Here is a 16,099-nt window from a genome sequence, read left to right as displayed (position 1 = left end):
ATTCATAAATCCGAGTTAATTTTAAAAAAGTTGACTTTTCATTCTGTTTACAGCATAATTGCTGGATACTTAGAAGCGGCGAAAGATACCACAGTACAAACTTTAACGAATATCACCAACAAAATGTAAGCCCGAGTTAACGAGAATTGGAATTTTTCTCAAGTATTTTACAATAGTTGATACAAACTCAACAATACAAAAATATCACATCCAAGTGACCCATCAATTGTATACACAAAAAGATATGAATATTTTTTTCTAAAGTTCCTTTTATTAAACAAAAACCGTATTTGTTTAAATTATATGATGATAAACACTTAAGTGAAAACAACATCAATCAACCTGAACCATCAGTGTTTGACTCAGAATAACAATAAACAATACAAATAAAGGGGTGGAAAAACCGCTTCAGGAAAAAACTGCTTTTGATAATTTTTGGTGAATAATGGTAAAATGTTTTCTAAATGTTATTTGATTATATTTTTTTATTTAAACAAAAAGAAAAAACATCATTTTTATTTGGCCTGAGCATTTTTTCGAAATGTTTAGAAGAAGGCAGTTATAGTCTATTTATATTACGGTTAATAGTTGAGTTATTACAGAATTTATTTGAAAGAAAACGAGAGATTACCAACATAATAAAGACATTTAACCAAAATACATTCTTTTTCAAATAAAAAAATAAACATTAAGTTTGATAATTATAATAAATAAATAAAACAAGAATGAATTTCGGCTTCTTTTTTGTCGGCTTTTTCTTTGTCGTCACTTTAAATTTATCACTTTAACATCATTTTCTTCATTGTGTTGCTGTCTAATAAACAAACAAAAACTGTTTAACTTCGCATTAAACGTTATATTTTGTTATTTACATTTTAAAAGTTCTCTTTTATACCCTTTCCCATTTTTGGTTATTAGAACTTTAAAAATAATTATTTTACAGATTTTTATTGCGATAAAACGCGTTAATAATAAATAGAAAATTTAATTAAAAAAATAAAAAATAATAAAACCAAGTTATTTTTTTCTTTTCGAGGTTTCTTTTCATTTGAAATTTTGTTCTTTTCATCTTTTTCGATTTTCATTAGTTTTTCAACACCGAGCCTATGCTTTTTATCGGTATAATTTTCAATGGAGATTCTAACAGTTTGGGTTTCTTTTCTTTTTGGATCCTTACCAAGAAAAAAGCAAACCTCTCTGGCATAGAACATGTAAACTTTTGCAACACTTTTAAGAAGGTCTACATTGTTGAAGTTAGGGTTGACACCATGTTTTCCAACTCTTCTTTTGATGGGTGTTGAACCACATAAATTATACCAGCCTGTTTGAAGGCGCTGGTCATCGTGTCGCCATCAAACACTACTTCCCATGAGTAAACAAGCTGCCTAATTTTGTCTTCCTCTGAGAGCTTTGCAAATTTTTTCAATGCATTTTTGAACTCGGGTGAGTTCATTTTGAGAATTTTCCCGTTTCTTTGGACCTTTTCGTCACACTTTTCATTTTCTTTTTCACTTAATGAAATTTTGTGTAACATCAAATTGTTTTTGTCCACAAGGAAAGTTTTTTGTTTCCCGAAAATTCCCAGATCCATATGCTGACATAAATGGGAACTGTGGGGGACTTCCTTTATAATCTCAACACTATTTCCCGAAATAATGCTTCAATTTCATCACTGAAATGGCCCAAAAAGCCGGCAATAATTAGATACGCCTTCGTATCAACTCTCACACCCATTCGGGTTCTTTTTTCCTTAATATTCGGGAAAAACACTTGTTTGAGCCACAAGGTGTATAATTCCGTATTTAGAACACCTGATTTTTGGTATCTAATAATAGTACGACTCTTGAGTTCCACAATTAGGTTGTCTTCGATGGTGAGTCTTTTGGTAACAACAAGGGGTATCATTTTTGTCCCATCTAGACAACCACAACACAAAAGACTCGTTCTAGAACCATCTCTGTCGACTTCATTAAAAACTTGTTCCCCTGATTCGACTGACACGTAGACAACTCGGGTTCTTGAATCAACCCATTCATCGAATCCAACTTCATCTAAGTTAAAAACAAGCTCAAATCTGCATCCATCCAATTTTCTTTTTAATTCTGAGTAATACTGCAGGATGGTAGTTTGTGATACCTCTGCTCGTTTTGTTTCCATAACTTGGGCCTTTTTTGTTTCAATTCCTGGGATTAATTTAAGGACTTTATTTAATTGCCTTGTTCCCGTTGTTTTGCCGAAATTTTCAAACATGAAAAGTCCAATTTCTTCTGGTTTTGCTTTTTTGGTTTCTTTCATTTCTTCTGCTATTTTTAGAACTTCTTCGTCTGAAAGAAGTCGTTTTCTTCCCTTTTCCGAAATTTTTCCATTTTTGTCTTCTTTTTGTATTTTTGAATTTGGGAATTTACACCCGATTCCTTAAAAGTCCCGAAAAAACACTCAAGTGCTACTCTAATTGATTTTTTAGTTCCTTTAAACTCATTAATTGGTACATTAGAAAGATCGTTTAATGAAAACCGCGCTTGCTTTCTAAAAATGGGAAAAGAGTTTTTTTATTTTTATCTCAAGGTCTTGGAAAGCTTTGAAAATAATAGGGCAATTAATTAGGTATTGTTCAGCCCTTTGATTAACAGGAATTTTCGGACCAATCATTGTCAAACTTTCATGTTTTTCGGAACCTTTTTTATATTCTTTCTTTAATTGAGGGGGGCTTGGAAGAAGGTTGGGACATTGTTTAAAAAGGTTTATAAAAGAGTTAATTTTATAGGCTATTGATATTGTTTTTTATATTATTGTTAAATTTTATTGATTAATTATTATTTTTATTTCAAAATTTAACAAGTGTTTTTTAATCTAAAAATTTTAAAGTTACTTTGTTTTGTTGCGATAAAAGACTTTTTTAATTTTTATTGTTAGTAAAGTTAAAGAATTGTTTTTATTATTTACTTGTATATTATCAAATGAAAAATAACTTTGTTATTAATTAATAAATTTGTTGTTTGTTAATACTATTTTAAATTAATTTAAATAAGTGATGTTGCGATAAATAAATTTAGATTTATAAATTATTATATTTAAAAACTATTAATTATTATAATTTAACCATTTATGTAACTAAAATAGTATTTTTGAAAAACTGGTTAAAAAATAGTTTATTTACTATTATAAAATAGTTAAAAAAGATTACTTATATTTTTCTTATTGTCAACCTTAATTGCATGACACCCATAGAATGATCATGAATTGATTCATTTGACACGAAGTATCGAAGCCGTGGTTGTCGTTGTGTATCTCTTTTGAACTATACAAGTGTTAAGTAGTTTTCATTACTTTTCAGACCCACCATTTGATCAATTTTTGAAACAAGTTATTGTATAAATTATAATAAATTTATTAATGTTTTTAGTTATTTTGTTCTTCTTTATAAAAGTATGTGCTTAAATCCCAAAATGTTACATGTATTTACTGTAATAAAATGAACAATAATGTCCATCAAATAGTAAGAAAGTTGTTGATTATCATTTTTATAATTAGTGAATAAAGGTATAAAAACACATTTAAAATAAATAACACATCAACTTTCACTTTGGCACCATGTCTTCTTAATAACGTATTGGGTTGATAACAGTCAAGGTCTACATGATGTTTTCAACAATTTTTATTGAAATGCACTTTTGGGCAAGCATTTTGGCTAACGGGAAAAACCGCTTCACTACCATTTACTTGTTTTATTGTATAGAAAAATAACGTTTTTTGGCATTTTGCCGAGTTTTAAAATAATAAATAATACGGTGACGAAAAACCGCTTTATATTTTTTGTCTTTTCTAAACCAAATTCTCATTGTTTTATTATAAAAACTTATCCAATAACCAAATATTGCCTTTTAAAATTGTGAAAAAATAGTGTGTTTTTTCTCGGCATACAAATATTTTTTAACCAAATGTATTGAATAACATACAAAAACACACAATAAACTTGAATTTATTCACCATACAGAAATGGTTGCCGTACTTTAATATGGTCCACAGTATCCTCCCAGTCTTTTTAACGTTTCTCTGCACGGCAAGAAAACCCACATTACTACCATTTAGTGATAAAATTACACACAATTATAACCAAAGTTTCAATTTGCCTCAAATAATTGAGGTTTTTGTGAAAAAAAGCAAAAAACACGAGAAATTATAACGGACATGTGCAGCGCCCTTTTACCGCTTCTAATAATTTACACAAAATTATCCGTCTTACATTGTTTTTATTGACCAATATTAAAAAATTGCTTCGTTTATTTTGTAAAAAGTTTCAAAAAAGCAAGTACAACGAAATAACGAGTGATTTGTCGCTTGCTTGACAAGCACTTGAAAACCCGCTGGTAATGAATGCACTCACGTTCAGTTGGTGAGTAAGTCCAAAGTGCGTTTTTTCAGTTTGGCTTTAAAATGCATTTCTGAGCGAATGAGGAATCCAACAAGAGGGGGTGTGGAATAAAGGTGCAGTCTGTCTTTGCTGAGAGACATTGAAAAGTTGTTTATTAAAAACATGTGCTGGCCCGTGTATTAACTATGTTGCTCGAGAGGTAATCGATTTGACTGTTGAGTATTTGTTTAATGGACGATTAAAAAAATGAGAAAAAATTATAAAGGAGTGAAAGGAAGTGTGAAAAAAGGTACACTCGCAGGTTAGTGCTTTTGAGTTTATTTATTTCTGCAAAAAATTGAAAAAAATATTTAATAAAAAGTTCATTATTTTTGATAAATTATTAGATGTTTTTTTGTCATTTTGACTTCAAAGAACAGTTTCGAAGTCAATCTTTCTTGCTCCTAATTTTATCATTCGGCAAATCCAGCCTTTACTTTACATAAAAAATAATTCACAAATTTCAATAACAAACATCAGCATCTTGAAAAAGTAATAGATATTTTTGTAAACATTGTTTTTTGAATCAAATCGAGGAAAAGGAAAAAAATAAACTATACAAAAAACTATAATCATATTATCATTTTACTATTAAATTATCAAAAGCGGTTTTTTCCACCCCTTTACATTTTACCGAAGGATATTATACACAAAGTCATGACAGAGTATAGATACGCAATAAGTGGTATGGGAATGATTGTTAATGGCACCACTTTATCTTCGTGCAACTGTGACCAATTTATATAAAACAAATACCCTTGCATTCACTTGGTTACACTGTAATTTATAAAGTGGTGTTTCCCACTTCCAGCCACCCTCTTCAATGAAAAACTCTTTGAAACAACAAAATGTGTCCATTCAACCGAAACTATCTCAGATGATGAGACAGTCAAGCCATCAAAAAGTCGAAGTGATCTACAATTTGCTCTCGAAGCAATAGAAAATGTTTTAAAGGATGACAACACCCTTTTAGTGAGATATTATGAATTTTTCAACAAGGTTTTGAAAGGAATTAACAAGAAAACTGAACACATTGAAGAATTTGTTGTCGAAGAAACAGGGAAAAGACTCAGACCCAGTTTAGTGGTCACTAAATCTAATTAATAATAATTGTTACGATAAAAAACACATTCTGTAACTTGTTTGTATAATGTTACAGTATGATATAACGCAGTGATACATTATATTACTGTTGATGTACATTTTTGCATATCAAAATTTTTGTTTTTATTTACAACTTAATAAAAAAAGATATGTGTCAAATTTTACATAACTTGACTTTTTTATTGTTTTTAAACTTATTTAAAAACGGTGATATTAAACACACAACCGAGTTTCAATATAGCATCTTCACGAAAACGTAATTGAATTTGACTCGTGAGTATTATAGATATAAAAGAAAATTTTTTGATCAAAAAATAAACATTTGTATAGAAAAAAACAAATCTCTGAATATTTTTACTATACATTACTATATTATAGAATTTGTCTTGTGAAAATTTTAACTATTTTAAAAATTGGGTTTTGATAAACTATTACAAGTTAAAAAATATAGTTTAAATCAATAAACTATATATCTAGTTTATATAATAGTATATTTTTTTGAATAAACACAAATTTGAAACACTGTTATAATACATCAAAAATACGTAAAAATCTGAGTCATTTTTGATCTTTGATAGTTCATTTTGAATAAAACTTGAATCATTTTTTATTTTTGAATAAAAAACACCAAAAAGAAAGAAAAAGAAACTATAATAACCCGTCTTTTTTATTTTTTACATGCTCTGGAAGTAAAAAACACAATAATTTAAGTATAATAAGAAAAAAATGGGTGCGGATTTTTTTCCAGGTGTGGGTTTCTCGCCTCGCTTCAAATAAAAGAATTGTTTGCATGATGAATAAGTTTAAAGTTTATTTTTATTTTCCTGTTATTATTTCATTTATGTTGTATTAAAACAACGATAATAAACGGGAAAATTCGGCATATTATCGTTACAACATATGGCATTTGAAAAAATGTTACAAAAAACTTGTTCAGGTTCAGAACTTGCACCTTTTTTACATTAATTGTTCATGATTAAAATATATTTATCGTAAATTTTGCATTAAAAAGAACCAAATAAACATGATAAAAATACCGAAATATCAATATATTTTATTGCAAAGATATATATATTGATAAATAATACAACAAACAATAAAAAAGTTATAAATTTATTAAATATTTAAAAAAGTTGCCATAAATGGGGAATTTTGCCAATTAACACTTTTATTATTTATTAAACAAATTTAAAAACAATAGAAAAACAAGAAACGTTAATGTTATATTCATCAGCAATTTCATCGTTTGCAAACATTGATATTAAAGAATAATTAATATAATTATATTATTTTTGAGATAAACATTTAAAAATAATACATAAAATCAACTAGTCAAAAATATAAACAAAAACAAACCAATGACATTAATAATTGATCTATTTAAACATTAATGATTTAAAAAATACAATATGTAACATATCAATATTTGATAATAATTGTTGTATTCCTATAATAAATAATTAATTTTGATTGTTTAAACCATGTTAATTTTTTAATGGAAAATAACATTTCAATACACTGTGTTTAAAAAAGTATATATTAAAAAAAAGAGTAGTGTATAAATATTAATAGCATTAAAAAATAAAAATTAACAAACTAATTTTTGTAAATAATAAATACAATTTGTTATATTATAAAAAGAAATTGTTCGGTTCAAATGTTTTTGATTAACCCTTCGAAAACTGGAAAAATCAAAATTTATAAAAATAAAAATCTTAGTCAATTGTAATGTAAATGTGACCTTTTTTTAATTTTTTCAAAAAAGCTAGACACCCTGGAACGACGGCTCTAGTAAATTTTTATAGTAAAATGTTATAAATTATAGTAAAAAAAGTGAATTTTTTGTTGAAGTTGGGATGAACAAAGGTTCACTTTTTTGCTTGATCCTTTCAGAAACAAGTCACAGTTCAATGGAAAAGTCAGATCAAATATTTATTGAGATGTCTACAACCAATTACAATAATAAAATTAATTATAAAATATAACAAAGACCAAATTGTATCGTAAAACATACTGGTCCGGAATATTCAAAATCAATGCATCATCAAATAACAAAAAAAGAAAAAAATAAATCACATACTTTGAGGTGTCTTGAAATTTCAATATGCGATTGATCTCAAAAACAATAACAAGGAAAAATAAATAGATTTTTTGTAAACTTTGAAAAATACAATAATTTAAAAAATTGGGTTTTGCTATTTTTTTGTAAAAGAAATAAGATAAGACGAAAAGACACTTTTGTTTGTTCCGACTATGAAAAAAAAATCTTAAAGAAAATAAGTGTAAAATAAACAAAAAATAACTAAAATACATTTTCAAAAGTATCAAAAATCGCAAAATCGAGAAAAATTCTCGAAAATGACTTAAACAGTCAATATAGTCGCGTTTGTATAAACTTTGATCACCATGAGGTTTTATGGTCACCCGTTGAGTTTCAAGTCGTGCCACTGTCAAAGAAGCAAGATATTATTTATTATTTATTATTTTATTTTTTTATCATTTTCAAACAAAAACAAAGGGCAAAATTGATTTGATATTATCATTTTCATATAAATGTTATTGTATGTGGTAATCAAATGCTTTTTTGCAGCCACTGTTTATTCATTTTTAAATTATGCATTTTTGGGCAACAAACAAATATTTTAAATCAAAAATAAAGGGATAATAGAAATTATAAACAAAAAACAAATAGCCAAAAACTTAACAAATAATAAAAAATATTTTGAACTATATTATATAATAAAAAATATTATTTATAAAAATGGATATTTAATAAATTATAGTTTTGTAATAATAAATTTACAATTTGATAGAATTATCAACAAACACCATTATAACACCATTATCACCATAATACTCATGCATATACTTTACCAACGGTTGTTTATGGTGTTGAGTAACGACATCACGATGTTGTTATAACACAAGTTTTTAAAAACTTATCCATAAGTAAAAAAGAAAAAAAATGGTATAATGACCCCTATTTTTATTTTATTTCACGATAATTTTTTTCGAGGTTCAATAAAAAAGCACGTATTGAATGAAATAAACAGTTCCTACTTTATAAAAAACCAAACAAAATAGAAAAATCATTTCATTTTCATTAAAGCACCAGAAAGATTGTTCAAAAAATCCACTCGTTTGCAAGGGTGGTAATTTGAGTACGTTTTATACGCGTTTAAGGCAGCTATATCAATCATATCATATAAAGCCCTGATGTTCCACCTGTTTGTTCGACGTCTACATGTATAATACCTGGTCATCTGATCCACAGTGTCAACCCCACCCATTTTGTGGTTGTAATCAAGGATGGGCTGGGGTTTGTGTATTGTCATTTTTTCTTTGCCAATGGACACATCCTGCTCGACGACTTCAATTTCATTCTTTTCGTGGCAGGTTGACAAGACCAATACCAGCTTCTTTTTCTCGTTGAAGTAAGAGATGAGCTTACACTTTCCTTTCAAGAAAAAGATGGTGGTATCGGGAGTTCTCCCTTTGATGGTCTTTGCTTCGTCAGGAAGTTCTTTCCTATTAATCCTCATGGTTCCCAAAAGTTGGCACCCACATGAAGCAAGGTAGTGTGACAACCTTAACGTACAGAAGAAGTTGTCACACACAACGGTAAACTTGTTACCACGGCATAACATGGGTAGCACCATGTCCCTGACCACTCTAAAGCCCTGATTGTCCTCCTTACCACCACACTTACCACAGTACATTTGGAGGTTTAGAGTCATTCCTGTCTCACAGTCAGCACACATCTACAAGTTAGAAAACTATAAATAACTCAAATAAACAAATAATTAAATTATTAAATTTGATCATACATGTCAAACCAATAATAACTATTCGTCATTTTTGACTTCATAAATAAAACTCATTTGGTAAAAATAGAACAAACCCAAAACTTTATATTATAACGTCCAGGCTTAGACTTAATAAACACTTTAGCCTACATATGCCTTTTATAAGAACACAAATGTTCGTCAACCGAAACACTATTACTAGGTTTGTACTAGGTTTGGTTGACAAGGTTAGAAATAAACTTATCTAAAATCACTCTAATTTTAGAAAAGTTGTCGTGTGCATTTGGAGTTATTGCAGGGACGACTTTAACAACTCCACTACCAACGATGCCCCTTTTGATTCTGACATCTTTCCTGAGTTGCTCTTCAGAGAGATCTCTGAAATCTCGATCTGAATATTCCGCGCAGTTGAAATACTCTCCTTCTGGCCCGTTTTCAGCTTCCTCTTTCTCTTCGACATCCCCATCATCTGAAGTGTCTGATGCATCATCACAAACATCATCTGGCTGGCCCACATCGTAAGTTTCGATGTGTGAAGAAATGAATTTAAACATGTCACGTGGCATGCTATTTCTATAAATAGATTTCCGTGGTCGATTGACCAAAGCTCTTCCACGGGATTAATGACATCATGGTGAGCTCCCATGTAGAGAAGAATTCCTAGGTACCTCAGGATGCTCGTTTTAGAAAGTTTGTTATCACCAGTCTTATGTTCTTTGGCTATTTTTTTATTTGAAAACAACAAAAGGTTATTTGTTATCTCTTCACAAAAAACAACCTAAAACACTCAACTTCAGTTAAATTACTTCCTTTGGGATCAAACGAGTAAGTCGGATCAGGCGAAGCTTTAACGTGTCATGAGCTTTTTGGTGCTTCTCCTTCTTTCTTCCATTTAAATGTGCCAACAATCTCGTCTTCTCGCATAAGGTTTATGTTTTTTTAATTCGATAAAAATGTTTGCGATAGAAATTTATTGTTTTAATTTAACATATTATAATATTACATTGATTTACATATATATAATAAATAATAATTATACTAATAAAAACGATAAGTGAATAAAAATTTTAAATATTATTGAATTATATAAAAATAATTTAAATTAATAAAAAAACATTATAATTTTAATTTATACTTTAGATTATATTTATTTTAAAATAATACAAAATATAACTAATTTTCATTGTTATTATTGATTATATTTATTAGTGAAACTAATTTAAAATTGGATTATTAGCTTGTTTTTATGTTTCATTGAGTGGAATTATTTTCAAACGTTCGATGGATAAATGTATTTTTCGTTGTCTTGAATCCAAATTAATATACATTAATTTACAATAAGTAATAAATTATTGTAAAAATATACTATTGCTACTTTTTGAAATCTATCAAAAAATAAATATGATTCAAATTTCAAAATTAAAACAAAATAAACAAAACAACTTTTTTGTCGTATTTTTAATATATACACAACTACTTTAATATAATAATTATAATAGAAACTTATTAGTAAACGATTTTATTATTTTTTATAAATACAACAACACAACTGATAAAAGTTTTAAGAAAATTGGTTTTTTAAACTGATTGTGTTTAGTATTGATTATATTTTTCTTCTACTAACAATAATTATTTAAATAATATATTTATTTAAATAAATGATAATATAATGGTGTTGTATATAAAAATAAAAATTATTATCGAAAAACAGAAACATACTTGACAAAAAAAACAAGAAGAATTAAAAAGAGTCGAATAATTAGAGATGGATTACAATCGAATTTAAAGTTCAAAAAACACTACAAACCAACATAATAATCCAAGACAAATTGTTGCAAATTATCTTATTTTTTTCTTGTGTTTTTATCGTTATTTCCTGAAAGTACACGTAATTGTGTTCCATTCATAGTAATAAATTAAAAACAAAAGACTTGTTTTCCATGTTTATAAATAAAAATAAAAAACATAAACTAATTATTTTGTGAACTACAAACACAGATTAGTGTTTACTACATTGCTCTTGACATCAACAGAGAAATGCAGAAGGCTTCCCCATCATCAGAATTTAAGAAATCACATTAACTATCAAATGGTGAAGTCATCACCATTGGAACGAGAGATTCAGATGTCCAGAAGCACACCACTAGCCATCATTATTGGCATGGAAGCATCAGGTATCCACGAGACACTTACAACTCAATCACAAGGTGCGATGTCGATATCAGAAACTAGTTATATTAAGAATCGTCTCCTATGATTGAATTTAATGTACCCAGGCATTAACGACAGACATGAGAAGGAGAAATTTGCAGATGAGAAATGAATTGGCAAAATCAAAGCTGTTCTTGCTTGGCTTAATATAATTATATTCATATTGGTGTTTATTTGGTTTACTTTAAATTATTATTGTTAAAATAAATCATAAAATATATAATAATTCAATTATCATTTTTATTATTCACAAGTTGATTAATTATAGTTTATTTATAATTAAAATTACTATACAATTTATTATTCTTTTGTCACGCATTGTATAATGTATCCAAAACCGCTATTTTTCTTGACTTAAATTGGTGTTTTATAGCGTTGTTTTACCATATAAGATAATTATATATTGTTATTGTTGTGTTGGATGAATAACAAACAAAATTAATAGTAAGTAATGGGTTTATATCGTAATATTATGTTGTTATTTGGTTCTCTAAGTATTTTTAGTTTGAGTGGAATCCATTTTTTATTTCAACAACAATATTTTTGTCATGTTCTTATTTTATTTTGGTTTGGACCAATCTTATTGGTTATATTGAACCCAAATTGTTGCACTTGTTTTAAGTGTTTTTTATTTTGTTTTTTGAAAAACTTGAATATCTGATAATATTATTTAATCAATTTTAATTAACATTTTTATTTGTTTATAAAAACAGTTTATTTTCGTATTATTTTTATTACTGATATTAATTTGTTAAATTATATATTTTATTGATTGAAGGACGAATCTTTAACAAAAACCAATTAATTTGAGTTTATGAATGATGAAATGTTTTATAAATAATTCAAAAGTTTGAATTTAAGTTGAACTGTTTTATCAAATAAGTCAAAAATCATTCTAAATTGTTCATGAAAAGTCGCCATTATTTTCATTTTTTTGGAAAAGTGAAATTATTTTTTGAAATTTTTTTCTGAAAAAAAATAAAAAAATAAAAATTTTTCAGTCCTCGAATTGTTAAATTAAAAATTTGGTCATGTCTTGTACTCTTTAGTTCTGTTTTTTTTTCAAGATATGTTTGTAAATTTACATAAAAAATAATATAGCTTGATTTTGGCAACTTATTACCAAGATCCTAATACATAATTGATCTCATATTCGAGAAGTTGTGTCGCCTGTCTTTGTAACCAACCAGATTTACAAATAAATAAAAGACAGCCACAAAAATGTTAAATTATTGTTTTCAAAAATAAAGAAAAAAATACTTGCATTTTATTTTTTTTACATTGAATTTCATACGTTGGCTAAATTTTATACCATTTTCTTCAGGCAACAAGTTTTATTGTTTAAATTAATGATATGATGATAAATATTTAATAAAATAATAAACAGATATAATAACTATGTTATGTTATTTTGAAATTTAAGTCAGATTTTAATACACTTTTATAGTATTTCAATTCAATTAAAAAAAATAAAAGAGCCGATTAGTTGTAAAAAGTTAAACTTATTATTCAACTGTTAAGTTTTTAATACAACACAAATAAATGTCTTTAACATATTAATGTCGTAAACAATGAAATGTTTAAAGTTTTATTTGTCAATATATATCAAAAAAATGCAATTAAAATGACTATAGCATTTATCATTATATGTAAAAATGCAGACCACAAATTCAAAACATAAACATTTTCAATGCAAGAAGTAATAATTTTGGAAACACTGTAACTATCTAATTACTTTAATGTGTCTAAAACATTGGAGCATCCAAAATAGCGTTTTTATAAATTCCAAAAACAACATTGCCAACGACTGTGTTATTTTATTATGATAACAAGAGCATCATCAGCACATAAATTTCAATTATTATTTACCAGGACTTTATGGTTTCATTCAAAAAATCTCATTATTATTTTTGGATACAACAACTATCGAAGCGAATATAAAAAGTTCTTTCATCAACAGTACTTTGATTTCTTGTTTAATCAAGATGACAAAATAACGTGCAAGTAATGCTTGGCGACAGCTTAATACTTGCAGGTAAAAACAGTTAAGTTCATTGGAAAAACGGTTACGCATCCAAAATGACAGCAAGTTGTAACATCTTTAATAAAAATACCAGTACAAAACATTGAGAAACACTTTTAAAAATAACAATATCATATTTGACTTCACTTGCCTCGAAATGTTGGGAACGAAATTTAAGCGCGAGGCGAGCTAACGTTGTTAACCCAATAGCAAACACAACACATTCTGAAGAAAGTGGAAATAATGGAGAACACAACACAACTAAAATTAACCAATTTATTGATAAAATTAAACACAATCTCACCACATTTCCTTATTATCAAAGTCCAAGAATATGTTACGGCGATGACAAATTTCAAATATGTAATATAATTTATCGAATAATCGACAAAGGGTGTAATAAACATTCAACAATTAAATGTATTTTTTAAATATATTACACAGATTATTTTATGCAGATTTCTTTACACAGCGTTTCATTTTACATCAATGTTGTAAATATCAATTATAGTCATGGTAAAAAAGGTTGTTGAGTAAAAATGGTTGTTGATTGAATAAAGGTTCGGTTTATTTTTACATTTCAATAAAAGTTACACTTATGGTGTTCCTTTAATTGAAGTTGTTTTCCCTTCAAACAGAACGAAAAAGAACATATTATTCAAATCAAAACGAAAAAATAAATAGAAAATGAAGTGAAAGAAGATTTCTTCTCATTTATAAATAACAACAAAAAACAATAACAAAAAAATGATAAAAGTTTCAATTAGATGAATGCTCTAGTCAATGGCAAGAGTATTTTATGCTTTAAACAAGTAAAAAGCCAATCATCAAAAGAAACGCTAAACCTATACGGTCAACACCTTCTGTATTAACAAAACGTAAACAAACTCCACAATTCTACCTTTTTGACAACCAGTATTGGTTCAACTAAAGCAAATAAAGCTATAGATAAACACATTGAATAAAGAAAAACAAACAAACAATAATAAGCAGTCGTGAAAAAAGATTGTCGATGTAAGAATAATTGAGGAAAATACAGTTGTTACTTAAACGCGAGTAAATAATAGAAATATCAGTTCCATTGATGTGTTAAATGTGTAAAAATCAGAGTTGATCTGTAAAAAACTTAAAGTTTACAAGATGTCATAATTTGGCAATTGTATCAAAAAGACGTTTTTAAAACCATATTTTTATTATTTTAAACTTAAATATTATAATCAATGATTGAAGAATAAAAATAAATTTCATTTTGAATTCTTTTTGAACTTGTGTACTTTAATTAATCTTACAGATCAGCCCAACTTAAATTGAAATTATCAGGAAATATTCAAAAAATAAATCATACATAACATGAATTTTCAATCATTTTGAAGTGCCTTCGTTTTTATCAATGTTTAAGTTGCTTCTTCTTCCAGGAAAGGCAACAGGAACTACGCAAACCTGTTCGCCCAAAAACTCTCGTATTCTGAAGGCATACTCCCTACAGTAGAAAATTCTGACATCATACCCTCCTTTTCTTTTCCAATTGGCTTTTTTACGTAACTACATATGTGAAAGGCTGAGGTGTTGTTGTTTACGCAGGCAATTTTGAACGATTGGATGATTTCAACGACTCTTTTTGTGACCATACAAACAGACAACTCTTCCAACTTAGCACCATCTATTGCACCATCTTGATCCTTGAGTTCTAAAATTTCCATTTTCTTCTTTTTGTAGCCTTCTTGACTTCATCTTCAACATCATCCTTTTGAGACATAACACCAACGGGGTACTTTATACCAACAAGCCGAGAAACTACCGAAGAACCCATTGCTCTCTATCAGTCAATAACTAAAAGAAATGTAACAATAGTAACAAGACTTACACCAGCTTTGAATTTTGAGATCATTTCATTGAGTTCTTTCATAAAAAACAACCCTTTTGAACGCCAAATATCACGACGTCCAGTGGTTGAGACAAGTGGCTGCTGTGTGGGCACAATAATAATAAAGCCACTTTATTTTCGAACAGCCACTTTCTAGCACCATCTTTAATGTGGCCAACACAGTTGTCTTGTATTAAAACCGCCCATTCTTGTGGGCAATTTTTTCTTCTTAATTCCAGTTCTGGTTTAAGACATCTTTCAAGTCACAACATGTATATGTCTTCCGTAATGAAAGATTTGCGTTGATATGCAATTTCATCTCTGTCAGTGTATCTGTTGATTTCATTTTTCATTGTCAAGTTTGATAGTATGATCATTGGTTTCAGTGTGGTGTTGTTGGTAAATATTCCTGCAATCAGTGTTATGCGTTTTTGAGAGCGATCAACAGAGTAAGAGTTGGTGTAGTCATAGTTGTCGTCAACATAAAAGTTGCTCCTTTTTGAGTCCACAAATGGACAATAATCACTTTCGTCCATGTTGATAAGGAGGGAGGGTTTAACTCCATTCAAGTGGACAACTCTTTCGCCGGCATATTGTTTGTCATTGTTCAACAAATCAACAGCTCTAGTTTCATAACTTCTTAACTCATCTTTACTCAGCTCAGCTCTCTCATTATCCAT

General features: G+C 27.9%; 3 protein-coding genes across 3 annotated transcripts; all 3 read right to left on the bottom strand.

Annotated features, from left to right (window-relative positions):
- Nucleotides 1-8,604: 8,604 nt before the first annotated feature.
- Nucleotides 8,605-9,276, bottom strand: EIN_475410 (hypothetical protein; the record flags this gene model as incomplete). The annotated part of the gene is made up of 1 exon (XM_004255582.1): nucleotides 8,605-9,276. The coding sequence occupies one exon, from the start codon at nucleotides 9,274-9,276 to the stop codon at nucleotides 8,605-8,607; it is 672 nt and encodes a 223-aa protein (XP_004255630.1).
- A 191-nt stretch (nucleotides 9,277-9,467) lies between these two features.
- On the bottom strand, nucleotides 9,468-9,887 carry EIN_475400 (hypothetical protein; the record flags this gene model as incomplete). Its single annotated transcript, XM_004255581.1, has 2 exons — nucleotides 9,468-9,513; nucleotides 9,562-9,887. 2 exons carry the CDS (start codon nucleotides 9,885-9,887, stop codon nucleotides 9,468-9,470), a joined length of 372 nt encoding a protein of 123 aa, XP_004255629.1.
- A 5,795-nt stretch (nucleotides 9,888-15,682) lies between these two features.
- On the bottom strand, nucleotides 15,683-16,099 carry EIN_475390 (hypothetical protein; the record flags this gene model as incomplete). The annotated part of the gene is made up of 1 exon (XM_004255580.1): nucleotides 15,683-16,099. The coding sequence occupies one exon, from the start codon at nucleotides 16,097-16,099 to the stop codon at nucleotides 15,683-15,685; it is 417 nt and encodes a 138-aa protein (XP_004255628.1).

The sequence above is a fragment of the Entamoeba invadens genome (genome assembly GCF_000330505.1).
Source record: "Entamoeba invadens IP1 unplaced genomic scaffold scaff_1105074725313, whole genome shotgun sequence".
Lineage (NCBI taxonomy): Eukaryota > Evosea > Mastigamoebida > Endamoebidae > Entamoeba > Entamoeba invadens.
Note: the sequence above shows the minus strand (reverse complement) of the source record. Positions and strands in the feature narration are given on the sequence as shown.